The sequence below is a fragment of the Myotis nattereri genome, assembly GCF_964212035.1.
Source record: "Myotis nattereri genome assembly, chromosome: 12".
Classification (NCBI taxonomy): domain Eukaryota; kingdom Metazoa; phylum Chordata; class Mammalia; order Chiroptera; family Vespertilionidae; genus Myotis; species Myotis nattereri.
Window position 1 is genome coordinate 54,789,397 of NC_138087.1, and position 27,476 is coordinate 54,816,872.

Sequence of the window (27,476 nt, forward strand, 5' to 3'; positions counted from 1 at the left end):
AAAATAACTATTTAATAAATAAATGTAGTGAAAAGAGTGGCATTGCTTTACGTTTTTGTAATTTTTTTCTAAATCTGGCTTTAATAGAAGACACTTGGATACTCATCTGCTTTTGCATTCAGTCTGTTTTGATTGAAGCATATGAAGAAAATGTAGCCTCACAGATATGTAGTTAGAAAAGTACTTTAATACTTTAAAGGAGAAGAATTTTAATAGCCTTCCAGGTAATTGGGGATGTTCTCTGAAAACCCACTAACACTTATGCAATGAAGTGGGATATGTGCATGTGTCAACAGAATAGCTTAGAGGCGCGTCTCAGACATGCCACAGTGTAGACTTGGTAGAGCTGTGAGATATTTGCTTTCCAGAATAATCACACCAATAAATATAAATACTCTTCCCTATGGCCAACTGGTCTTGGAAAAATAGACAGTGCTTTTTTAAGTCCCTTCACATTACTCTGCACACTGTTTTGGTCACGCAGCCTGGGCTGAACTCCCTCCTGATTCTCCTATGACTGTCAACTCCTAATGTTTCTTTTCTCCATCTTCCCTTCGGTCCTCCATGACATTATTAGTATCTACTGAGCAAGTACAATTAGCTTTGCAACTTAGTTCTAACAGCTGTCAACATTGAGAGGCTAAGAACGGCAGAGTGTGCAGATGTCCGAGCAGAGCAGCAGGGACGTGCCCCTTGTGAAGTGGAGAGTAGGCGGTACAAATGCCTGTGTTCAGCCATCGGGGGTCATCATTTCTCCATATGTGGGAGGACTTTGCCTGTCTTCCTGGCCACGATTCTAATAGGATAGGATGCACTATGGTTTGCAATAGAACAGATGCCAAAATGAACAAAGTCTCTGATTTCCATAACAAAAATTATTTTAAATTGAGGTGCAGTATAATGTAAAATGCATAGCTTTGGGTATTCCAAAAGAGTATATAATTTTTCTCACATCTTAGTATATTAATTACTAATATTAATTGAATATTTACTATATAGAGTAGTGTGCTAATATAGCAAGAACTCTCTGTATATTATACTACAGTATAGTATAGGTAGAGCCCTTAGGAGTATACCTTTAAGAGTCAAGTGCTAGTCTATGGGCTTTATGTTTTTAACTCTTGTAACTCATTTAACCCTCATACCATCCCTCTGAAGTAGCAACTTATTATTCCCATTTGGCAGATGAAGCAACATAGGTCAAGATCAAAGAACTAGTAAGCATAGACCCAAGATTTAAACCCAGACAAAAGAGCTCCAGAATGTAATGAATCACATAGGTCAACTGGTTCAACCTCAGGACCTATTCTCTTCAGATATTGGACTAGGCACTCCACACATGTTACATATGTCATCTCTTTTACATATGATGAAACTGAGGCTCAGAGAGACATAGAAACATGCTCAAGGTCACACAGTTATTTAATGGTGTTACAATTAAAACCAAGGTCTATCTAATTCCAAAGCCTGTTATGTCAGGTTGTATTGACTCACAGTGGATAGGGATCACAGGGAGACATACCTTAGGGTGCAGGAGGGAGGTCCCATCATGCAAGGATCAGAATACTTGGATGATATCTATCTTTAAGCAAAGTAAAGTTTGTATTGAGGCTGTCTCACTTATTGTTAATATTGTGTTTTGCCAGTACCTTCAGCATAATGATCACTGTGCAACATCCATGGTAACATCATAAGGGCTTCTTGGATTGTGCTAACCCCAAACATATCTGGAGGAACAATATGCTACAATTCTGAGCCATTCTTTCTCCAGTCAATTGTACAGTCACTGATTTGGATCCCCAGGTGACTGTTCTTTGATGAAACTGCCAGTGTAGCTCCAGTGGTAGAGATGGAGTATATAGTCCCTTGGTTGCATAACAGAATTTTAGCAATTGATCTAATGATATTGGGGCTATGAAGGCTGGGGGAAAGCTCATCTTCTTGAGTTATTGTCATCTGCTTATATCTTTAAAAATTATGGAGAATGTTTATTCTTACCCAAGAGTTTTACAAACTTGTGTTGCTTTTATATATTGGTGTTTGGTTTTATAAGGTAATTATGGTAATTTTAAAATTTCAAAACAAATGCAGGATGGGGCAAATGTAGGTTTATAGTTGTTTGTATAGAAAATAACACAATAATTAATAAATAATAATACAAGAATAAGCTCTGTTTTATGTACTCATAACTGTAAACCTACTTTTGCCCTGTATTTTATAATTTTTTATTAATAAAGTTTATAATTTTTTTTTAGCTTATTCACCTTGATGAAGATTGTATAACGGAACTTTCTGTACATCATAAAAACAACAGGCAAACAATGGAGGATTTAATTTCATTGGTAAGAAATATAGCATGAATTTGAGAGTAATACCATTTATTTCATTGCTCTTAATGTTATCACTATATTAAAAATAGGGTAGCATTGTCAGACCTATGATTTTATCATGGGTGTAGCTGTTGCACTTATTATTATTATTTTCAGAGAGAGGAAGGAGGGGAGAGAGACATCCATGTGAGAGAGAAACATTGATCAGGTGCCTCCCATCTGTGCCCTGACTGGGGATGGAACCTGCAACCTAGATATGTGCCCTGACCACTGCATCCTTTTGGTGGAGAGGACAATGTTTCAACCAACTGAGCCACCTGGCCAGGGATATTGCACTTATTTTATATTCATGTATGATTTCTACTCAGCTCTTTCTTAATGTCTGCTGGACAGCCTTTTAAAAAATGACATTGGTTAAAGAGAATTATAGTGGGGGAAAATTAAGAAACCGAACAAACTAGTCCAGGGCATTGACAGAATTCTGATTCTGACTACTTTGAATTCTCTAACATGGAATTATGATTCCGCTGTAAAAATTAAGGTAAACACAAAACAGTTTCCTTCTTAGCTAAAAGCAACCCTGTAGCATCATATCACCCCTAAGCTTATTAACCAAATACTGTGAAATTATTATCATGATTTCTGGTGTTGGATCATTTTAGCTCTTTCAGATACTTAAATCCAGATTACGTATTTCCTAGAGGTAGAGCCACTCAGAGCTGTCTCTGAGTATAATATAAATGCTGGGCTGGGCTTGCACCCTAATTTTCTCTTGTTCATTCTGTGTCTTTTCATCACCTATGCTTTGTATGTTTTTTTTCTTTTTTCTGTTTTCTAACTTGCAAGGTAAAGGCCTTAAGAATTTTTTTTTTTTTAAACTAAACAAAACTTTGCTAAGGCACAGTTCTTTTAAGTGAGGAGGTGATAGAAAAAAAGGAATTCTTTTGAATGACATAATAAGCAAAGGCTCTGGAGTATGTCTGGAAAACAGAATGATAATTTACTTTTTCGTGGAATGAAAAGGAATGGCAAGAATTGGGAACTGCTGCAAGATATGTAGGTCCTTAGTCTTTTACAATAAAATGTGAAGTTTTCATATAAGCAACTTAAAAAACTGCATGATTTTTTCTTTGGGATGATCTTTAATAGAAGTCTGTTTTTCAAATACATAAAATTTCTTTTTAAAGTTTTATTATAGAAGATCTCAAACACCTATAAAAGTGGAGAGAATAGTATAATAACAGTGATCTTCCATGTACTCATCATCCAGTTTCAACAGCTGTTAAAATTTTGCTAATTTCATCTTTCTCCCTCCCTCCCTCATCTGCACTTTCAGCTGGGTATTTCAAAGAAAATCCCATACAACATGTCATTTTATCCAGAAAAAATTTCGTATGAGATTTATAAAATTTTAAAATTTGGATCTTAAAAGTAACATACTCAGAATTTCAAGAATCATTGAAAAAAAGTCTTTAAAATAGTATCCTTTATGTGGTCTCTAAATACAATTTTGAAACTTAGAAGTGAAATGGAACTAGGAATTGTCTTCTTTACATCTGACACAGAAAACAGAATAGATAATATTATTCCTCACCTGAGGATATTTTTCCACTGACTTTTAGAGAGTGGCAGGGAGAGGGAGAGACAGAGAGAGAGAAACATTGATATGAGGAAGACTACATCGATTGGTTGCCTCCCACACGCACCCTGACCAGGGCCAGGGATCAAGCCTGCAACCAAGGTACATGCCCTTGACCAGAAATCGAACCCGGGACCCTTCAGTCGACGCTTTATCCACTGAGCCAAACCAGTGAGGGCCATAAGCACTCTTAAATTGCTTTTTTCATATATGTAGAAGTCAGAGTTTCATATGTCTTATGATTTTGAGCTATCTCATTGAGATTCCCAGCAGCAGTGCTAGAGCTTTTACTTCATTGCTTTCCTTACTTTCCCCCAGTTCTTCCAGCTGTGAGTGGTTCTGATTGTGGGAGCTTCCAGTCATCTGGTTGGGGAACTTCACTGAGGGCCACATGTGCATATGAGAACCGATTCAGACCGAGGCACCCCTTTACCCCACTCCTGCAATGCAAATACCCATGTATTCTGGTGCGGGCAGTTTAAAGACGGAAGGCCTTGGGAGCAAGGTCAGGGGAATGATAGTGGACTACTCAATTTTTCAAACCCCCTGTACCAATAGCTGTCTTTCCTCAGCACAGGTGCCCGTGCAGTTCTTTAAGATTTGGTCTGTCTGAACAGTGATGGGATTTTAAAATGTTTTTAGTTTTCTAGAAATGGTACTTTCTTTCTAACAGGTAAAGCTATTGCTTTACCTTCAAACATTTGACTTTCAAAAGAGGGAACTGTCTAAAAGATAAGGGAGACATTGGTTGTGTTAGACCTGAGGATTGACATCACCTGAAAGCGTAACTAAGGTGTTGATTTATCTGGTATTCAACACAGAACTCCCCTGTGCACCTTATCATAATGAGTACTATGCAGAGGCTATGGCAAAAAAGTTATAAAAGGATGCTTTCTATGCCTCGGAGGAAAAGAGGGCTTAGAGGATGGTTGTAAAACTCCTAGGCATGCTTAGAAAACACCATTTAAAACGCTAGCACCGTCCAGGTGTTGTTGGCAATGCCTGGCTTATGCCATTATTGATAAGCAAGTGGCAACCTGTTTCTTAGCCATGTCCTCTAATTGGTTTATGGCATCTTTTTCAAAAAGGTGGCTGTCATAGATGAGACCATAGGTGTGGGAGGTGGGAAAAAATCTTCAGTGTAGTTTTTGGAAAATGGAGAGTGATTCTAACTACATAGTTTTCACTTGGTTCCCAAGTACTTTCTCCATGAAACCGTTCCCCCTGCCCTGTCTGGGTTAAAGGAAATGTTCTGTGATAATTTATCACAATAGTGTATACTTCTTCCACTAGATGGATAGATCCATTGTATAAATTTCAAAGCATATACTATGATTGTGGCCATCTGAAATATTAACTGATAAAATTTACTAATAAAAACAACTGGTAGTAGACCTCTTTGGATCATGTACTGCGAGGAGATACATAGCATTTAAATATTACTCAGTGTTATTGAAATGGTACACTCTTGGGCAGAGAGTCTCATAGTCTTATGGGTACATTATAGAGAAACTTTCAGTTAAGTACAGTGGATTGAATAAATATGTTTGCAACCAACATTTTCTAAAACCTCACAAAAATAACAAAGGGAGAAAAGGGCATAGCGTTTTGGAGAAAGTGAGAGCCCAAGTGCCTGCCGTGGGAAAGGGCAGTCAGCCACCTGATTGGAGTGCTGGAGCCCCAGTAAGGCTTGGGGGTCAGGGTTCTGGGAGCCTCTGAAATCAGGGAAGTGAGCGGCTGGAAACCAGGAAGGTCGGTTTTAAAGTCTGTATTGGAAGCATTTAGAACCCGAGTCCCTTTTTCTACCGGTGCCTCATGGCAGCCACCTCTTCCCCACCCCAGCAGAAGATTGGGGACATTGAACCAGAGGCACTCTTGTACCAGGGATAGCTCAGGTGGGGGCCATGAGCTGTTTGAAAAGGATGCATGGACACACACAATCCTCATATTGAATGGCGAGTCACTGCATCTAACCCCCTTCACTGTTCCACTCAGAATGCAGGAGCTAGGATTTTGTCCTGTTTGCAGTGGGGGTGGGGGAACATTGGAAGGTTCCTCTCTAGGGGAAAGCCAGGAGGAAAAGCCTACTTGCTGTAGCAATGGTTGGGAGTTCAGTTTTCTTGTGTGTTTACCTTAGAGCTGTGATTTTCAACCTTTTTCATCTCACAGCACCCATAAACTAATGACTAAAATTCTGCAGCACACCGAAAATATATTTTTTGCAGTCTGACAAAAACATAGGTGTAATTTTGATTCATTCACACCTGATGGCTATTGTAACGTTGGCTGTTGTCATTTTTTTATTTGACAATCTAAGGGAAATGAGGTCAGTGCCCCTGACTAAATAGGCAGGTATTGCATGATTTAAAAATTCTTGTGGTACAGCAGTTGAAATCACTGCCTTAGAGAAAAGTCCCCAAGGTGTTAAGCAGCCCCAGACTACACATAGAGCCTTTAATTAGCTGTGTTATTATAATTCTTCACTTTTAAATAGAGACAGCCAAAGATCACCAGATATTTGAGGAAAGCCTCTAACATGAAAGCCACAGGTCAAAATAAATGACGTGGGGTTGGCCAGAAGGAAGAAAAAGTAAAGATACTCGGGGGGGGGGGGAAGATAACAGGAAGTGGGAAAAAATGGCTAAGAAATGATAACTAACATTCTTAGAGATAAGAGAAGCTATTTCTTTTTTGAAATAGGAATAAGATGACTAAAAAGAACATTTCAAGAAATAGCTGTTGGAAATTTAAAATATGACCAAAAAAAAAAAAAATGAGAAAAGCTCAGTAGAAATGTTCGGAAAATGAGTTAATGTGAAACCTTCTGAAAGTAGAACCTAAAGACAAAGAGATGCACAAATAGAAGAGAGGGGTAAAAGAGGTCCTACATACAAATAATATAAGTTACAGAAAGATAAAACAGAGGAAAGAAGGGAAGAAACCACTGAAGAAATATTCCAGAAAAGAGTTTCTAAGAACAAAGGGGCTTAACCAGGGCTTAGCAAAATGATGAAAAGAGATCCACACACGGGTCTTCCGGAGGGAAATTTCAGAAAACTGGGGAAAGGAAGATTCAAAAAATGTCAGGGACAAAAACCAAAAAGGATCATACACAAAGTCTTGGGAATCAGAAAGACTTTAGATTTTTCCATAGCTATACTAGAAGTGAGAAGATCATGGATCTATGTCTTCAAAACTGAAAATTATTGTCAACCTAGAATTCTATACTTTGCTAAACTAGAATCAAATGTGTGGATAGAATGCAGTCATTTGTCAGACAAGCAAGCTCTCAAAAAATTTACCTACCATTCATCTACCCTCAGGAAGTTATTGGAGATGTTTCCACCAGAACAAGAAAGTAAACCAAGAAAGAGGAATACTTAGGCCCTTGCTAGTGTGTCTAGTTGGTTGGAGCATCATTCCGTACACCAGAAGGTGACGGGTTTGATTCCCTGCCAGGGCACATCCCTGGGTTGTGGCTTCGATCCCTGTCTGGGTGCGTGCAGAAGGCAACCAATGGATATTTCTCTCTTACATTGATGTTCCTCCCTCCCTTCTTTCCTTCCTTCCTCCTTCTCTCTAAGATGAATAAAAGAAAAAGAAAGAAAGAAAGAAAGAGAGAGAGAAAGAGAGAGAGAAGGAGAGAAAGAAAGGAAAAAGAAAGAGGGGTACTTAGGATCTAGGGAATTGTGGATACGTTGTAGGATAGAGGTGAAGGGAATCCCAAGATTAACAGTTGAGTTGCAGGCTGAGAAAGAAGCCAATCCAGAGTGGAGTATGAAATGCAGATATCAGGAGGAATGTCTCCAAAAGGGAGACAGAGAAGGAGACAGATTAGTTGGTATGTGTGAACATGTTGGGAGGAGGTGAAGGGTGTTGGAGACTGTGGAGTTGAATTAGTAAGATAAATAACTGCCTTTAAAGATTTAACATTAGGAAAAAACAAGTTGTAAAAAAAAGGAAATGCAAGGATAGCAACATGTGTGGTTTAACCGCAGAGCTAATACTCAGCCAGTGTGGCCATACTGGTTGTAAGATACTAATGTTTATACACTGACTGGTAAATAACTGCTACCCAGAGTGCCCTCCCTGTTGCCTCCCTTGGGCCCTAGGCACCTCCCTGTAGGCCAGCTGTGGGCAAACTATGGCCCGCGGGCCGGATCTGGCCCGTTTGAAATGAATAAAACTAAAAAAAAAAAGGACCGTACCCTTTTATGTAATGATGTTTGCTTTGAATTTATATTAGTTCACACAAACACTCCATCCATGCTTTTGTTCCGGCCCTCCAGTCCAGTTTAAGAACCCATTGTGGCCCTCGAGTCAAAAAGTTTGCCCATCCCTGCTCTAGGCCCACCTCAAATCCATCATTAAAAGGACAATAATCGGGCCAAAACCGGTTTGGCTCAGTGGATAGAGCGTCGGCCTGCGGACTGAAGGGTCCCAGGTTCGATTCCGGTCAAGGGTATGTACCTGGGTTGCGGGCACATCCCCAGTAGGAGATGTGCAGGAGGCAGCTGATCGATGCTTCTCTCTCATCGATGTTTCTAACTCTCTATCTCTCTCCCTTCCTCTCTGTAAAAAATCAATAAAATATATTAAAAAAAAAAAAAAGGGACAATAATCGGCATCACAGGGGCCTCCAGAATTCTACACCTCTTGGCCTCTGTTCTGATTGGTTGGTGTACTAATTAAATATTTGAACATTACCCTTACTTAGTTGTGAATACCATGTATTTACATAGTAATAACATAAATATTGATTTACTAAAATTACAACAAAATTATAACAGGAGGATGCAGGGAGGAGATGTGTGGGGAAGGAAGGAAGGAATTATAGTAGAGCTAAATTCTACACAGTAGGAAATCTAAAAATGATATTTGAAGCTGAAGAAAAAATTAAAGCTATATAAACAGTTAATTTAGGAATATAGAAAAATAGCTAAATGTGTTTAAAAGTAGTTCTTTCTGGGGAGTAGAAATGGGTGTGTGTGGTGTGGTGTAGAGGATTGCTGTTTTTCATTATATGCCTTGTAAAGCTAAAAAATTTTTAAAAATTCTGAATGTCTATTACATCCAGGAAAATATTTAATTTAAAATAGAACATTATTTCAAAAAGCACATTTAATCTTCTAAACAACTTGATTTTCTTTTCTTCCAGTGGCAATATGATCACCTCACAGCTACCTATCTTCTGCTTCTAGCCAAGAAGGCTCGGGGGAAACCAGTTCGTTTAAGGCTTCCTCCTTTTTCCTGGGGACAAGTCAGTGGTACCCCATTCACAAACGTCAAGGTAAATGTTGGAACCTTTTTAAAAATATATGTTTTTATTGATTTCAGAAAGAGGAAAGGAGAGGGTGAGAGAGATAGAAACATTGATGAGAGAGAGACATGGATCCGCTGCCTCCTGCATGCCCCCTACAGGGGGTCAAGCCTGCAACCTAGGCATGTGCCCTGACTGAGAATTGAACTGTGACCTCCTGGTTCATAGGTCAATGCTCAACTACTGACTGAGCCATGCCAGCTGGACTAGATCTCTCTTTTTGTCACTTGTCACTCATGTGCTGCAGATATAGTGGGTCTTATGTCCATGCCAGACCTAACTTGTCTCTCTTCTTCTCTCCCCAGTTTGTCTTTGACCAAACTAAGAACTAAAAAGTGTGAGTGCAAGTTGTCTGTCATGTAAAGAAATCTCTGAAGTGAGATAATCTTATTCCTGGGATAGTTTTCTGGCCTGTTCTTGGAGAGATTTGTTGGCTGGTGAATACCCCATGCCCAGACAGATCTTTTATCCATGGGCTTTATGATCAGCCCATTGGCATACTGTCCACATCACCAAACCCTTTAAACAAACTCTCAGATTCAAGTTAACACCTTTGGGTATAGGAGGACACCAAAGCATGAACTTTGCTTCTGATCGAGGTCATCTCAGAAAGACAATAGATACTGTGTACTTAGAATAAACGCTTCAGCTAAAGTTTTAAATTCATGATGCCTCAGGTAAGAGGTCTGAAACATTTTCCTAAGCCATTGGATGGGCCTCAATTCATGTGCTTGTGTGATTCATTAAGTATCCAGGTGGAAAAGATCTGGGAAGATATTTACTCTTAACTTCTATCTAATGAGCATTTACCTAATAATTTAATTATTTGGGCATTTAATTCATGTTATTGAATCAATGTTTATACCAGATAGTCATTTTAATGACAAGAAATGAAGTAGAAATCAAATTTTGGGTCCTTTTCTGATCTTTATGCAAATTATTGGGATTTGAATCAAGCCACATAAGTCTTTTTGTACTATTTCCCCTTTTGATCAAATCACCCTTTTCCTTTGGGGTGTTGTTTATAAGAAAGTAAGTAATAGTTAACGAATAGATGAAACTTTCAATTTAACAATAATACCATCTGATTCAGGAATCACAAAAGATCACATCATCATCAACATTAGCATTTTCAGTCCCCATGTTAGACAAATCTCTATGAAGTGTGGTACTTGGTTTCTAACAGTTGTGTTATACCACATCATAGTAGAGCAGCCATTTTCATCTCATGGCACACAGAAACTAAGTATTAAAATACTTTGGCACACCAAAAATATATTTTTTGTTGATCTGACAAAAAAAATAGGTATAATTTTGATTCAGTCACACTAGATGGCTATTGATGTGTTGGCTATTATCATTTTTTTATTTGATAGTCTAAGGGAAAAGAGGTCAGTGCCCCTGACTAAATAGTCAGGTATTGCATGTTTTAAAAATTCTTGTTGCACATCAATGGAAAATCATTGTAGTAGATGATTAGTGCCAGATAAGGGGCTAGAGGTGTGTTCTAGGGCCTTTTTTTTTTTTTAAATATATTTTATTGATTTTTTACAGAGAGGAAGGGAGAGAGATAGAGTTAGAAACATCGATGAGAGAGAAACATTGATCAGCTGCCTTCTGCACAACCCCTACTGGGGATGTGCCCGCAACCCAGGTACATGCCCTTGACCGGAATCGAACCTGGGACCTTTCAGTCTGCAGGCCGACGCTCTATCCACTGAGCCAAACCGGTTTCGGCTTCTAGGGCCTTTAGAGGATGGGCATGATCACCATGGGTGATGCAAACTGGACCCACAGTCAAGTTTAGAAAAATGGAAAAGAAAGAGCACAGTGTTCAGGGCAAGATGAATGTAATTAGCAATAGCTCGGACACCTAAATGTGAGCTTGATATATTATATTGACAGTGACTAGATCTGTTTAGCAAAATGAAGAGTTCAAGTAGGGGGGAAGTGAGAGAGGAAGGGAGAGCGCTTGTGAGCTGGAAGGGTGGATGAGAGATTATAGAGAACCTTGAAATCCCACCTGAGAGGTGTTAGACTTTATGCTCTCAGTAATGGGAACCATGGATTTTTGAGCAAGACATGACATATCACTTCTATGACTGTAATTTTTAATAATTCATCCAGTGGTGTATAGAATTGTCTAGTCAGATATGTGTGTGTGCTGTTACTGTCTACTTTAATACCCATGACAGCCGTCATTCACACAACACTGTACCTTTTTTCTCCACTGAGCCTAGACTTCACTTTAGTATTTTTCTCAGCCTAGCACTCCATGCAGCTAGGTCTAGTTGATGGTAATTGGCGGTCCTGGAGAACTCTGTCATTCCTGGTTGAGAGGGTGGAAAGACTGGTCACAGAGACCATATTATCTGTTTGAATAGTTCAGGTCTGAGAAGATTTGTCCTTGAATTAGAACAGTGGCAGTGGGACTGGAAAAGAAAAGGGTGAGGTGTAAGAAATTCAAGTAGCCGAAACCGGTTTGGCTCAGTGGATAGAGCGTCAGCCTGCGGACTGAAGGGTCCCAGGTTCGATTCCGGGCATATCCCCAATGGGAGATGTGCAGGAGGCAGCTGATCGATGTTTCTCTCTCATCGATGTTTCTAACTCTCTATCTCTCTCCCTTCCTCTCTGTAAAAAATCAATAAAATATATTAAAAAAAAAGAAAAAACAAAGAAAAAAAGAAATTCAAGTAATATTGGCTGGCCAGGTTAACTAGATGTTGAGGGAAAGGGAAGGGCGGAGAAATAAAAAATCCAATTGTGTTCCATTGTTTTAGAATTTAGGAAGTATCTGGTATAGCCTTAGCTTATAGAGGGGAAGAATGAGGGAAAATAAATGACTCTGGCGGTATTAGTAGGTCAGGACCTCAAGAATCCTGCCCCCAGGACATCTTCCATAAGGCTAATTTATTCCTAGTATAAATTGTTAACTACTCTGTATGTTATTACAACTAAGCAGCCCATGTTTCAAAGTTGTTTCTCTTCCATCTTCTACTTTGTCAGAGCTTTTTATTTTTAGATTTGCAGAGGAGTTATTTGTCTGGCATTAGTGATTACCTGCTAATGACAAGCTAAGTAGTATGCTATAAACGTAAGAATGTTTTAAGACATATTGTTTGAGAGTCAGAGATTCTCCCATCTAATCATCTGAATTAAAATTTTTTTAAATTCCTGTTTGCTGTAATGAATGGTAAGCTTCTTTAATATACTATCTCTCATTTGTTTCTGCTTCCAGGGCATTGCCCTGCACTGGGTATATGCTATTTTAAAAACTGAATCATGATCCTTCTATTTTTGAATAGTCAAAGAACCTGAGTTTAGAAGATATGACCACAAGTGATGCAAATTATGTGGCTGGATTAATAGACTATGAATGGTATGACGACAATTCATCAACAGGTGTGGCTACTCCCCAAACACCACAGGTTGGTAAATTTTATTATTATTTAAAGCAGATTATGTTGTCTCAATTATACAAATATCTAGGCCCTAACATGTATCTAGTATGTGCTTGCAAGCTTAATGAATTCTTTTTTATTTTTAATATATTTTTATTTATGTTTAGAGAGGAAGGGAGAGGGAGAGAGAGATAGAAATATCAATGATGAGAAAGAATCACTGATGTCTGCCTCCTACATGCCCCCTACTAGGGATCAAGCCCGCAACCCGGGCATGTGCCCTTGAGCAGAATCAAATCCGGGACGCTCAGTCCTCAGGCTGACTATCCACTGAGCCAAACCGACTAGGGTCTTAATGAATTCTTAAACTATTGAAAACATTAATGAGAGCCCTGGCCAGGTAGCTCAGGTGGTTAGAGTGTCATCCTGCCACACCAAAGTTGTAGGCTCGAACCTGGTCAGAGCACATACAAGAATCAATCAGTGAATGCATAAGTAAGTGGGACAACAAATTGAGGTTTTTCTCTCTCTCTTTCACTCTCTCTCCGTCCACTCCACCCACCTCCCCTCCCTCCCTCCCCCTTCCTCTCTCTCAAATCAATAAAAGAAAGGAAACATTAATGAGAGATTGTTGGAATAGAATGAAAGGGATGCCAATTTATTTCCAAGTTGAAGGAAGCCAAGATTCCATTTTGGAGCACTTTATTGCTTCTCTCTCTCTCTCTCTCTCTCTCTCTCTCTCTCTCTCTCTCTCTCTTAATGAGGTATAATTTACATGTAGTTAAATACACTATTTTAGTGTACAATTCTGTGTTTTGACAAATGCATACAGTCACGTAACCACCACCAAAATCAAGAATAGTTCTGTTGCCCCCCCAAATTCCCTCATGCCCCTTTATAGTCAACACTCTCCCCCCCCAACTCAGCACCTACTAAGTAAGGATTGAGAGCTTGCGTTGTGTTGGAGTGAAGCTTTTCTTTTAGATAGGAGTTGTGTTTGCTTCTACCATACTCCTGGAACACAAACAATTTAGGACTACTTTAAATTAAATTCCAGGCTTTCGATTCCAGGGACCATGCACATATGAAGTTGGACTTGAAGCCTATGTGAAGACTGTCCTGTGGTTACTTACAAATTATTAAAGGAAACTTTTCTTTCTCCTCCAGAGCTCAGGACAAGATAAACACATTTTCTTGCAGACTTCTTTGCAGGCATATTTATATTTAATTCCCTTTTAAAATTTTAGATATAGCCTTTCCTGGCTCTTCATGGGAGCTTTGGGTCTAAGCCTTGCATAGGTGTAAGGCTTCCACAGTATTAAAACCTATGCTGTAGGGTATCCAGGATAGTAGGTAGATGCCCTTCGGACAGTGCGGAGTCTCATCCTTGGTTACATTTCTGGATTCATGCTCCTGTTTTTAGTTTGACCTCTGAGGACTTTCCTTACTATTTAGCAAGCTCAACCATAAATTCAAAAGGATTAAAAAATATTTTCTATCCAACATTTCTGTTAGAGTATTTTAACATGGTTTTTCTGCACAATTATCCACTAAACTTTTATTTTGGTACATATTAAGAGACAAAGCATGACAATCTAGGTATAGGAAGCAATTTTAAAGGATTTATTTGTGGCCATTCTCAATATCGCCTAGGCCTGGGGTATATTTGAGTGAAAACTTGGCCTGAAACATGTTGAAAATTACCCGTCAATAGAACAGACTGAAGTGATCGACACTTACTAAAGAGAATGGAATGTACATTTTCAAATTTCTTGGTATCGTTAATAATACCCTTTTGATAGTATTTCATTTTAGTAAAAATGCTACAAGGTAATCTACAAATGATGAAAGCATGTTGTAAAGAAATTGACTTTTCTTCACTGTACTTTATCTAGTGATTTTTTTTTTCCAGTTTGCCAAGCATTGGACAGAATCAAACGGTTTGGAATCTAAATCATTAACTCCAGTTTCATGCAAAGCATCTGCCAATAAATTAAAGAACAAAGAGAATATATATACTCCCAAGTCTGCTGTAAAGAATGAAGATGGCTTTGTACTTCCAGAGCCAAAGACTCCAGTTAATAAGAACCAGCATAAAAGAGAAATACTCACTACACCAAATCATTACACTACACCCTCGAAAGGTATTTGCTGAAACACCTTTAAAGTCCATTCTTCTTACCATGCTGCGTGAATGCATAGCAGGTCAGACATGACTAGCACTGCTCTCAGGAGTCTCTAGGCGAAGTCTGCCTGCTTTTTTATTATGTGTTATTTTGATTAGCTGAAATGAAAGCATATTAGTCAACTTCTAATTTTCCTCAACTTTATACAGATAAAGTTGAATCATAGCATCATAGAATATCAAAGCTGAAAGGCAAGTTAGAGCTCATTTAATCCACGGCCCTTCTCATAGCTGAGGAACCTGAGAGTCAGATGAGTGAAGGAGTTGCCCAAGGCCATCCAGGTTTAGATCCTGCTTGCCCCAGCCCTTTGCTCTCACTTACAATGACTAAACCTAAGTCTCTGCGGAGCTCTTCTTATGCATCTGGACCTCCAGTTCTGGTGTCTGATCCTGCTCTGCGTTGTGCTACCCCCATGCTCCAGCAGACAGAGGAAAGCTGCAGTGTCCTTCCAGATATCTGTGTCCACACATTGCAACTCTCACTTCCCTTGGTTTCCTCTCCTCAGCATTATCATCACAGTTATTTAAGCTGTTTCCTTTATGACACCTCAGCGCTTTTATTGCTGACCTCATCTAAACATATTCTATTTTGTCAGTGTGCCTCTTAAAACTGCCTGGAACTGAACCTAGTCTGCTAGTACTGGGTCTCACCGGGATAAGATAGTGTCATGAGAGTAGAGACTGCCTGCTGTCTGTATTGCAGCATGGCATAGTACATAGGAGGGGCTGTGTTCACTGTCTAGTACATAGTAGGTGCTTAATACCTGGTATATAATGGGGGCCATATCTGTTGAATGAAGGAATGAATAAATTAAAGGCTAAAGGGATTTTATTTACTATGATTTAGTCTATGTCACTTTTAAAATGACACCTAAACTTTATTAGCCTTTTCCCAGCAATTGTGACCTAATATTGTTATGTTAACATCCTAATGAAACCAAACTCTGAAACACTGCCATGGAACTGCTGCCAACTCACATCCTGTCATTGTGCTTCTAGTTTGCCAGTGGGGCTGATAGCCAGTTCCAGAGGTCTACTTACATGTAAAGATACGAAGAGCTTTGTCAGAATATTTGCTGGAAGTCCTGTTAATTGAATTCTCTAATTCATTAACTCAACGTTTCCTCCAACTTATGAGGCTAGTTTGCAGTGATGATGAGATGAGTGTGTGGCTGCCTGTATGAGGTTTCAGTGAGACAACATTTGCACATAGTAGGACCCCAGTAGTATTTGCTATTGAATTTTTTCCAGTGAGGCGGGGTCTCTTCTGTTATTTCTCTTAACAAGGGTCTAACATCTTTTGTGAGTGGCTTGGGCAGGGAGGTAAGATGGACTTTCAGTTATTCGGGGCATTTTTAGAAAGAGTCTTTGATGCTTACTGTCCCTTCTATCATTGATATTTTCTGCTTTTTATGTATTTCTGAAGGCTTTAAAATATAGATAGTTGAGAATTTATAATCATAAAGTTTACATGACTTGTCCCTGTGAGAAACATTTTTCTGATCAAAAACTGTAATTGGCTGCTTTTCTTTAAACATAAGAGCTGCCTATGGGAGCGAGTGTCTGAGCCCCAATTGATAGGTTCCATTAGCGCTTTGCATTTTGCTCTTGCTCTGAGTCACTTTTGACATAAACATTAATTTAATTTCTCTGGATCCTGTATAATCCAGTCAGTGACAACTTGTTGAAGGATAACTATGTATGGTAGTAGATACTCTCAGTGTACAAAGATGAAAACTGTTTTTCATAGATGTTGATTGATCTTATTTTCCTGTTCTTGTAGAACCAGTGAGAATAGTGCTGAATAGTCATAAACAAAACCAAACCTCTGATCTCTTTTTAAAAATTCGGTATCATATTTTATAAAGTGAATATTATTATCTCTAAAGGGTTACAAGGTTTATATCATGAACAAAAAGTGAACTAATCACTGGCAACCAGATTTGTTAATGCATATTTGTCACAAACTATCATGGGATACAAATACCCTATTAGCATAAAACAAAATTCTGGAATAAGAAATATAAAAATAGCCACAGCTCACTCCTCTTTAATAACTTTTGTCATACTTTCACTGGGACACTTCTCTGTGCCGCAAGAATTTTAAAAACTTGCAATACCTGACTAGTTAGGGACACTGATCTCTTTTCCCTTGCCTTGTCAAAAAAAAAAAAAGACAACAGCCAATACAACAATAGTCATTCAATGTGAATGCTTTGTCTTGAACCATAAATATATAGGTCATATAATAGAGTCGCATCTTATTGGTCACATCCCATAATAAGGTTGCATCTGATTGGTTAGTTTTTGATATCAGAAATCCTTATATACAAGTGTAGGCACCTGAGTTTTTAAAGTCACCTTGGAGCAAAAAAGTTTAGGTAATTACTATTATTTTTTAAAATCAATCAAAATTATACCTATTTTTTTGTCAGGTAGGCAAAAATATTTTTTGGTGTGCCACAGAATTTTAGTAGTTTATGTGTGCCACAAGATGAAAAAGGCTGAAAATCACTGGCCTAACAGGCTGAGTTGAGCGGTGAATTGAATTAATACCTCTCAGTACTATATCGATTAAAGACATAAATTGGGTCCTTGTGTAAACACAGATTGACTTTCATTTATAGAAAGGAGAATCATTAATCACAAAATCTGTATTTATATGATCTGTTTAGCTCTGTCATGATATTTATAATAAAATAAGCAGTGAAGAGAAAGGAGAGCCACACATGCAAAGCAAAACGATTTTGTTTTTATTATAAATCACATGGAAACGTTTATTTACAGAATTGTAGCTTTAGCATCGCTAGTGAAGTGATTACATTTCTGAGTCACGGAATGGGGTGATGTATGCCTTTTTGATAGAAATTTTGAAACCACAGTATGTCAACTCTGGTTTGTGTTTGTGTTTGTTGTTTTTCTAATAGTTAGAAACCAGTGCCTGGAGGAAACCCCAATTAAAATGCCAGTAAATTCCGCAGGAACAGAGAAGTTAATGACAGGTGTCATTAGCCCTGAAAGGCGGTGAGTGTTTTTTAGACTTCTTTGATCTTTAGTATGTGTAACCAGATTTCCTTTTTTCATATATGATAAACCTGGTTAAGGCAAACCATCATGAAGATTCTGTCCGACGGTAGGAATGTCTGTCTGAGGATGGTCTTTGGCCATTACTGAAGCCATTGTCCTGCTTTCCTCATGGGGCAGAATTGTGAAACTCCTCAGCGGAAGGACTGGCACCTTAACCTAGAATACAGCAGGCTGGGAAGACAGCAGCCTCGGCCCCAGCCACGTAGTTTTTTTCTCTGAGGCTCACCTTTCTCTATACTTTTGCCAATAGAGCATAGACATTCACTAACAGATAGCAGTTGCTCAAAATAGTAAAGATACTAAAAAGTGTTTCAAAGAAAACCCATTCTTGTTGAGTGATTCTGTAGCATAGATGACCTTTCATTGTCTTTTATAGTTATTTTTTCGAGCAGGATCAATTTTGAGGACAATTGAAAAAATTAGAATTTGAACTAGGTATTAGAAGATACTATGACATTATTAATTTTCTTGATGTCATAATGGTATTGTGGCTATGTAGGAAATGCCCTTATTTATTGGCAATGCTTGAGGAAGTGTTTCAGAGTGAATATCATGTCTTCAGATGGGTTACTTTCAGATGGCTCGGCAGAGTTGTACATATACTAGTATTTAATGTATTTATTATCTATCTATATGCATAGAGAAAGCACATGTGACAGAATATTAACAATTGTTCATTGTACTACTCAACTTTTGTGTATATTTGACATTTTTTTTTAAAAGGTAGGGGAAAAATAGTTCTGCCAAGTGGCATTTGGCTGGGGGGAAGGGTGGGCGCTAAATTCCAGTAGGAGATGACTTTTGTGTTCCCTGAGCAATGAGGTGGGCTGGCCCTGGGATACCCAAATGAGGCCTACCTAGCCCACCTCAGGTACAGCCTGTGAGGGCCCCAGAGGGCAGGAGGCCTAGCTCTACTCGGGGGTGGTTTTGTGTTTTGTTTCTTTAAGGTGTCGCTCAGTGGAACTGGATCTCAACCAAGCACATGTAGAGGATACTCCAAAAAGAAAAGGAACCAAAGTGTTTGGGAGCCTTGAAAGGGGCTTGGATAAGGTTATTACTGTGTTTACCAGGAGCAAAAGGAAGGGCTGTGCCAAAGATGGACCGAGAAGATTAAAGGTAAGTGGACTCAGTCTTTAATGTGGATTTCAGAAGGTGACTCCTAGCTGGACTCCTTTTTTTAAAAAAAATCAAAGTACTGAATGAATGGATTAGTATTTTTTAATTTATTTACTCATTTAGCATTTAGTTAATATATATATATATATATCCACATATATATATTACATAATTATTTCTTTTTAAAAAATATATTTTTATTGATCTCAGAGAGGAAGGGAGAGGGAGAGAGAGAAAAACATCAATGATGAGAGAGAATCACTGATCAGTTGCCTTCTGCACGCCCCCCACTGGGGATCGAGCCAGCAACCCGGGCATGCGCCCTTGACAGGAATCGAACCTGGGACCCTTCAGTCCACAGGCCGACACTCTATCCACTGAGCCAAACTGGCGAGGGCTAGTTAATATTTTTGAGACTCTAAAATATGCATATTACTATGCAATGGGTTTTGAGACTGCAGAGGTAAATTAGATATGGCCGCCCCTTTCAAGGAGCGAGTAACTAGAATTCAAATGTTCAAGTTGGGGTAGAGGGATTCATCACTGAGGCAGCATGGAGTGCGGAAGCATGGGACATAAGAGCAACTGCCTTAAGGATCCCTGAAGGATGGGGACTTGAGCTCAGTTGTCTGGCACCACAGAAGAGTCCCTGACACATGGATAACTTTTTAAGCCCTCGTAGAATATTTGAATATTTGAATTCGTTTGAACTTTGAGTGTGGTGTGTGTGAAGAAAATAGTGAGCAATAGGCTGGGAAGGTGGGCTGGCCAAGGGGTTTGGATCGCATTTAATAGACACACTATGCTTTAAACAGTGGTTCTCCACCTTCTGGCCCTTTAAATGCAGTTCCTCATGTTGTGACCCAACCATAAAATTATTTTCGTTGCTACTTCATAACTGTAATGTTGCTACTGTTATGAATCGTAATGTAAATATCTGATATGCAGGATGGTCTTAGGCGACCCCTGTGAAAGGGTCGTTCGACCGCCAAAGGGGTCGCAACCCAAAGGTTGAGAACCGCTGCTTTAAAAGGTTGAATGTGTCAGTGAGGTGGGCGCTATATTGGGTGGGAAAGGAAAAGTAAAATAGGTTACTAGTAGGTATAAAATACTTCTTACTCTCTTGGATTCTCTCCGAGCTTTCATTCAAACATCTAATGAATGACATTTCTGTTTGGGGAAGTAAGGGGTAAGGGATGAATAAGACACAGCCCACGTCCGTGTGAGACTCAGAGTGGCCGTGGAAGCAGGCAGGGGTGTTACTGCTCTGACAAAGCTCAGTGCTGTCATAAAGCATGTTCCAGAACGGTGTGGGCCCACAGGAGGGCGGGGAAAATGCAAGTGTTCCCTATGATTTGGGGACTGGGTCTGTGTTTAGTTTTGGCACTGAGAGTCTCATTTTGAGCAAATCTGGGTAGGTTTGAGGGAAGGAAAATGCTGAACTGTTGGGGGGAAGGGTGCTTCAGAGGAGAATGTTCTGAGATCCCATATATGTCTTGTCTTGAAGTAGAAGAAGAAAGGACTTATCCATTAGTATTGTTGCCTTGTTGAACTTCTATAATACACTAAAAACGTTTATGTTACATATGACTGGCTGTTTATTAGGTATATTTTATCCTTTTATTCTGAGATTTCTCTGGTTGGAGAGTATTGTAAAGTATTCCAAACCCTGACATGGGGATTAAGAAAACCATAGTGCCATTTTCCTGAACAACTTTAAATAAAGAAAATTAAGGAAATTTGTCCAATTGTATATTATGAGAAGCTAAGCAATTATCAAATGCTAATGGATAAAGTAGGATTAATTACTTTACAAAAGGAATCACTTAAATTGTAATTTGAAAGTGTTCAGTGTATTGTTACCTGAACAAAGGTGGTTTAGTTGGTGGAAGAGCCCTGGGACCCAGGAGATAGAGGGTCCCATTGTAGCTGTGCCACTTGTTCCTTTTATAACTAAAGCTGAGGTTCCCAGCTTCAGTCATGAAGCACCGCCTTCATCTCAGCATCTCATCTCCCCTATTATTTATCTGGTTTTTTCTTTATATTGACTCTTTTCTTAAGAAAAAGATTTATACAGGTATAATCGACATATAGTAAACTACACATCTTAAAAATGTACAGTTAACATACTTTTAGCAATATATGTGCACCTATGAAACCATCAAGATGATTGACTTTTTTTAATTAAAAAATTTAAAATTTTTATTTTTATTGATTTCAGAGAGGAAGGGAGAGGGGAAAAGAGATAGAGACATCAGTGATTAGAGAGAATCATTGATTGGCTGCCTCCTGCATGCTCCCACAACCCAGGCATGTGCCCTGACCAGGAATTGATGCTCCCACAACCCGGGCATGTGCCCTGACCAGGAATTGATGCTCCCACAACCCGGGCATGTGCCCTGACCAGGAATTGATGCTCAAACATTGAGCCACACCAGCCAGGCAAGATGACTGACTTTTAAAAAACATTTATTTAAAAGGAAACTAACCCTGGGATTCTATAATATTTTTAAAATACTCAAGAAAGAGTTAAGGAAACATATCCAACTATATACAAATGGAAATATCGAGGGCATTTGTTTCATCTTCCCTCAGTTTACATTTCAGGACTGTAAATGTCGCTGTCATAGTGTAGGAAGGGAGAAACAGGTAAAGTTTAAACAAATAGACATTATTTAATATTTATTTCTTTAAAAAGATTGGTAGGAGAGGAAGATAAAAGTATTAGAAGGATGATACATAAATAGTTACTAATAAACATGATTTCTCCAAGCTTTCCCAGTGCCATCTTAATCCAGTTTACCAAGAGTGTGTTGTAAATTCTTTCAGTATTTTTTTTGAAATATTTTCATTTGAAATGGTACTACATGGAGGAGTTTTGGTTCTTTAAATCAGGCAGGATAGTCTTTCTATTGATGTAAAGATTGACTTCTCACTCCTTTTTCTTTTTTAAGCTTCACTATAATGTGACTACAACCAGATTGGTGAATCCAGATCAGCTCTTGAATGAAATAATGTCTATTCTTCCAAAGAAGCACGTTGACTTTGTGCGGAAGGGGTAAGAAGCAACCTGATAGGCTGTTGGGTTTATTACTTGATGTCTTTTGAGCTTTGAGAAAACATGGTTGATTCTGTTCTTCCCTTTAAAAAAATAGATATATTTCTCCCACCTCACTTCAAAAAGCTTTTGTGATAGTGTCATTGTTCATAATTTATTCTCTTCTGTTTTACATGAGCTATTGACATATTTAAAGTACCCATTCTGCCATTACTTTAAAAATTAGACTTCTCAAAATAGGAAAATCTGAACAACTTCCAGTTTTCTTTTACATCCTATTTTTTTCTTTCATGGTCTACTTTTCAATAATATGTATGAATTGTAATCTAAATTTATGAGCTGCCTCAGACAAATCAAGGCTTTATATAGACGCCTTCTCTGTATGACTTGCTGTGTTACAGGATTGGGCTTTCAGTGCTTTGGGAAGTCATTTCACCTTAAGACTTTCCCACTGTTGAGTGCTCTGCCCTCAAAGCTTCGGTGGTTGTGATCTCATGGTCTAAACAGCCTGGCCCTCTCTCTTACCTAAGATGTTCCTATTTCCAAGCCTTTCCACTCAGTTATGTCTCTTTAAAATGTTACTTTTAACACAGCTAAGAAGATCCACTAATATTGAATAAAAACATTTAAATAGGCCAATCGAGAGATGAGATTTTAAGAATCGATATTTTGCAAAAGTAATTTTACTTTTCACTCTGTACTCATTGGCTGGCGAGCACTCATGTGAACTTTGACTTTCCTCCTTAGGTGTCATTAGAACACATCTAACTCACTCTGACCTGTCCTTCGTGCTTGGGGTTTAGCAATGGTTTCAGAACCGCTAGCCAGATCTATATCAGAGACTTTCAATGATCTTTCCTTCATCATCATCTGAGCTTCAGCAGATCTCTAACTGGCTGTTAACCAATAATTTGTTCTTCTAACTTCCCGATCAACCAGAAGGTCTTTGCCTTGATCCTCTTCTTTTTACCTTCTTTGTTTTTCAGTGATATTTTCATTAGATACTACCAATTTCAGTTACAGTCCATATTATTCCAATCAGAAGAATTGCTTTTCCTCTTTCCTATGACTAAATGCTTCATTTTCCTATCAGGAACCAAAGCTGTACTCCTTTAGGCATTTCTGATATTGACTGCTTATTTTTAAGAGATAAAGCCCCAAAACACATAACTAAGTTAGTAAGAAAAATAATGATATTCTGTGAAACCTCATAATACATAACAGATACAAGTAATAAATATCTCCACACTTCTGCAAACCAGCTCCTAATTGTGTGCCCCTAAATATTTAGGGACCTAAAATTTAAAATCAATCCTACTGGATACTGTTTGTGTTTATTGAAGATCAGTAAGACAATTAAATAAAATTAAAATATAATGTAAGCTAATAAAAAACAGATTTCCATGAATTCAATTTATGCAGCTTTTCAGGAACGTACCTGTTTCTTAAGCTGTGTTTAAGGCTTCATTTAGTCTGGCCTTTCCATTGTCAGAGATGGTCACATGCAGTTCTGATTATGTATGCCGAACGTTTCAGCCATGGGAGTATACCACCTCTTTGGGCTTTCTTTTATAACCCTGCCATAAAGTGTGGTGACAATCGTAACTTCTTCTTACTATTGGAGAAACCTCAAAAACATGTGTCCTCTGACAGGTTGGTGGCTTCAGCCTTATTTATATGAAAGACAGAAGATTCTGATGAGGTGCATGCAAAAAAATATTCTTAATCTTCCCTGAGCTTTGCTTTGTTGTGAACATTGTGGAATTGGCCTAATGTTCACGGATTACACTGTTGAAAGAGTTGCATAAAAGGGTGCCAGAAGATTTCTTGAGCGTGAATGGCATGTCTAGCTATGAAAGAAGGGCTTTTCTTCGGAGCAATGGAGAATTCTGCTAAAGCCTTTTCATCTTTATTCTTTCTTCAGATCCTAGTTCAGCTTCTGGGAAAACACCAGTCGTACTCCATCACAAACGCATAGCTAGGCCATTTGGAAGCTGTAAGCAGTAATATATTGCTTAATAGGAAATAATGGTCTATTTTCTCCACTGGCCTCCAGGAGGCTTAGAAATCTCTTGTATTATACAGAATATTCATGGTTCTCCTACTAACTGGCTTCTTATCTTGTTTTTCACAGCTATACACTGAAGTGTCAAACACAGTCAGATTTTGGCAAAGTGACAATGCAGTTTGAACTAGAAGTATGCCAGCTTCAGAAACCCGATGTGGTGGGTATCAGGAGGCAGCGGCTTAAGGGTGATGCCTGGGTTTACAAGAGATTAGTGGAAGACATCCTGTCTAGCTGTAAGGTGTAACTGATGGATGGTTTCAATGCTGCTGGACGAGGATGGGTGTGCTACAGAGACTGGTGTGATTGGTTTGATTTTCAAAGTCCATTGGAATGAGAAACTCCTTTCCAAAGAGCTATCTTAAAGACCAATATATTTTTGTTTTTAAACAAAAGATATTATTTTGTGGATGAATCTAAGGCTAGCCCATCTGTCATTATCTGTTCTGTCTTTTTTAATCATATGGCTTTGTGTATTAGCAACTGTTGACTTTCCTAGATTCACTTCCATATGTGAATGTAGGCTCTTAACGATGTCTCCTTTTAATGTGTAATTTCTTTCTGAAATAAAACTATTTGTGACTGTCGCAGGCTTCTCCTCTTCTTTGTTCTTGATTTTGATTCAAATAAAACCTCAAATGGCTTCCTGACTATTAAGTAGAGACTATTTGGAGTATGTTTTATCTGTTATCAAATATGCCTTGGGCAGAAAAACAGATAAGAATTCATTTGCATAATTTTTTCCTGTCTCTGATTTAAGTAGGATTTATTGAGATCGTTAACTAAGTCACAGCTGTGGTTACCAGAGTTAAACAACACATTTAATATGTTGAATAAAAGAGTATTGACTTCAGTAAGTGTGTTCGGTCAACAATGATAAGTATCTGAACTATGAACCTCCATGAAATGTTACTTTATGGTAATTTTTCTTAAGTCTTAATGTTGGCCTCAAATTTGTATTTTTATTTCATTTTATTGGTCTCTGAAGGCCAGCACTCAAGTTATATTTGTATGGATTTTTACCAATTAAACTAGTTGGAGAAAAAACAGCACTGTTTCTAGCCAATACTCAGGGAGTGCTTTGTTCAGTAAACATTTACTAAGCGCTTACAAGCAGTAGGTCCTGGGGCTGAAGATTACACTGTCCAGTAAACTCAAGGAGTATTCGCAGGGGCAGATGCATAAGCCATGTTGACAGCATAGAGGGGATGCTCAACTTTGCCTGGAGGAGAAAGGGATGATTTCTTGGAGGAAACAGCATTTGGTCCTGAAGGAAATATGAGTCAACAGAAAGGGAAGAGGGAGTATGGCATTCTCAACAGCAAGCATAGTTGTGTGAAGGCATGCCTGGTGTGTTTAGCGGGGGAGGCAGGAGGTGGTGCCAGGGGGAAGTAGCAGGAGGTGAGGGTGGAAAGTTTACCAGGAAATAAGTGATGAAAGATTGGAAGGATCTTGAATGTTCCACGGAACTATTTTGGCAAAGCAGAGCTGGCAAGGGTTCTTTCACCTTAAAGAGAAAGCCTGCACCATTAGTGGTTGTTCCCAATTCCCCGTCTGACAGCCCTAGGCAACCACGAGTGAGGAAGTGTTAGTGCCACCACCACCCACATTGGTGGGAGTGTGTCCTTAAGTGGAAGAGAACTCAGAGTGGTTAGCAGATTTTTTAAAATTTAAGGTGTTTGAAATGGCAGTTATTAGAAAAGTTCTGTTACATCCTACCAGGGAGACCTTGAGCCATTGCTTGGCTTCTAAAAGCTTCAGGTTCTCAACTGTAAAACGGAAAAACTATGCCCTCCTCAGAGAGTGGTTATAAGAATTGTCAGAATATGTATGCAGCTCATAGCACAGGCTCTCCCCAGAAGATGAGCTCCACAGTATTCTAACCGGTCTGTACCTGGAGTCATCTTGTCGAAGCAAATCTGATACCTGATAGGTACCCCTGCCCACTCCCAGATTATCCAGTTGACCCAATGCCGTTGGATGAATATTTATTCATTCTTGTCTCACTTTTAACTTCATTGAGTTCGGTTACTCAGTCAACATTTACTGAATTTGAACTTCATAGTTGGTGCTAGGTGGGATATGGGTAAGAATACATGTATGATCCTGCCATCAAGGTGTTAAGGCCTTCAACCAGAAACACACTGGCCGGCACCAAGATGTCTAGAAGTTTACCCTGGGTGTTTGTTTTTTTTGGTGGGGGTGGCTATCTCCTTTCTCCAAGTCAACTTTGCAAGAGTCACCTGGTTTTCATAGCATCTGAGGGGATGGGTCCAGGGTAGGACCTCTTAATCCTAGTTGGAGGCACTGTAAAGATGTCCTTAAGACCAGCTATGCCATTTTGTGTCACTGTCAGTGAGACTATGCATTTTAGTAGAAAGAGCACTGGGTTCTGGGACCCAGACACTTGGACTCAAGACCTGGTCCTGCTGTCTGACCTTGGGTAAGTCACTGCCTGTCTCCAGGTTTGTTTCTATAAATGTGACACACATGCGAACACATGCAAACCTTGTTTAGGGTCCCTTCTAGCTGACACCACAAATGACATCAAAGTTTGATGTGTAATTTGGTTGATGGATTCACGTTTCAGCCAAGATAAGTAGCTCCAACATTGTAGCTACAAACACCTCATCATGTAACATAAGTGTACACCCAAAATACAACACTCCTCCAAGGACACCCTGGCCTGGGAACACACTTCTTCTGTATTTAGATGTCCATTCTGCTGACCTGCTTGGTGTTTTAAATTTCCACTGGTTTAAATACTCTGAAAAGCCTCAGGCATTTGTTTGATGGAGAGAAATAGTATTTTGAATTACCAAGCACAGAGTTATCAAGCAGAAAGATGTAATTCTACAGGAGACTTTCAAAGAGGTTTGGTGGCTGATGGGAAATTTCTTACATTTGCCCTAAGAGATGTAAACCGTTCAGAAGGCCAGTGTGTACCCAGAGGCAAGAGTGGTGTACTTTGATATTTTAGAGTCAGGGGAAGAAAAAAGGGTCTTTGGGGAAGGGAGTGTCTCTCATGATTTCACATTTGTATTTTATTTTTATTTATTTTTAAAAATATATTTTTATTGATTTCAGAGAAGAAGAGAGAGATAGAAACATCAATGATGAGAGGGAATTATTGATTGGCTGCCTCCTGTACGTTGCACCGAGCCCGCAACCCAGGCATGTGCCCTTGACCGGAATCAAACGTGGGACCCTTCGGTTCGCAGGCCGACGCTTTATCCGCTGAGCCAAACCAGCTAGGGCTGTATTTTGTTTCTATA

At 38.9% G+C, this 27,476-nt stretch overlaps 1 protein-coding gene across 1 annotated transcript in view; it reads left to right on the forward strand.

Annotated features, from left to right (window-relative positions):
- MELK (maternal embryonic leucine zipper kinase) overlaps positions 1 to 24,789 on the forward strand; it is a gene marked incomplete at its 5' end in the record, with an annotated part of 54,327 nt that extends 29,538 nt beyond the window's left edge. The window contains 8 exons of the mRNA XM_081102841.1: positions 2,256 to 2,342; positions 9,128 to 9,259; positions 12,595 to 12,717; positions 14,603 to 14,834; positions 17,803 to 17,899; positions 18,910 to 19,078; positions 22,033 to 22,136; positions 24,271 to 24,789. Coding sequence (XP_080958967.1) covers positions 2,256 to 2,342; positions 9,128 to 9,259; positions 12,595 to 12,717; positions 14,603 to 14,834; positions 17,803 to 17,899; positions 18,910 to 19,078; positions 22,033 to 22,136; positions 24,271 to 24,448 — 1,122 coding nt within the window. The 3' untranslated portion in view covers positions 24,449 to 24,789. The remainder of the gene's footprint in view (positions 1 to 2,255; positions 2,343 to 9,127; positions 9,260 to 12,594; positions 12,718 to 14,602; positions 14,835 to 17,802; positions 17,900 to 18,909; positions 19,079 to 22,032; positions 22,137 to 24,270) is intronic.
- Positions 24,790 to 27,476: the final 2,687 nt, after the last annotated feature.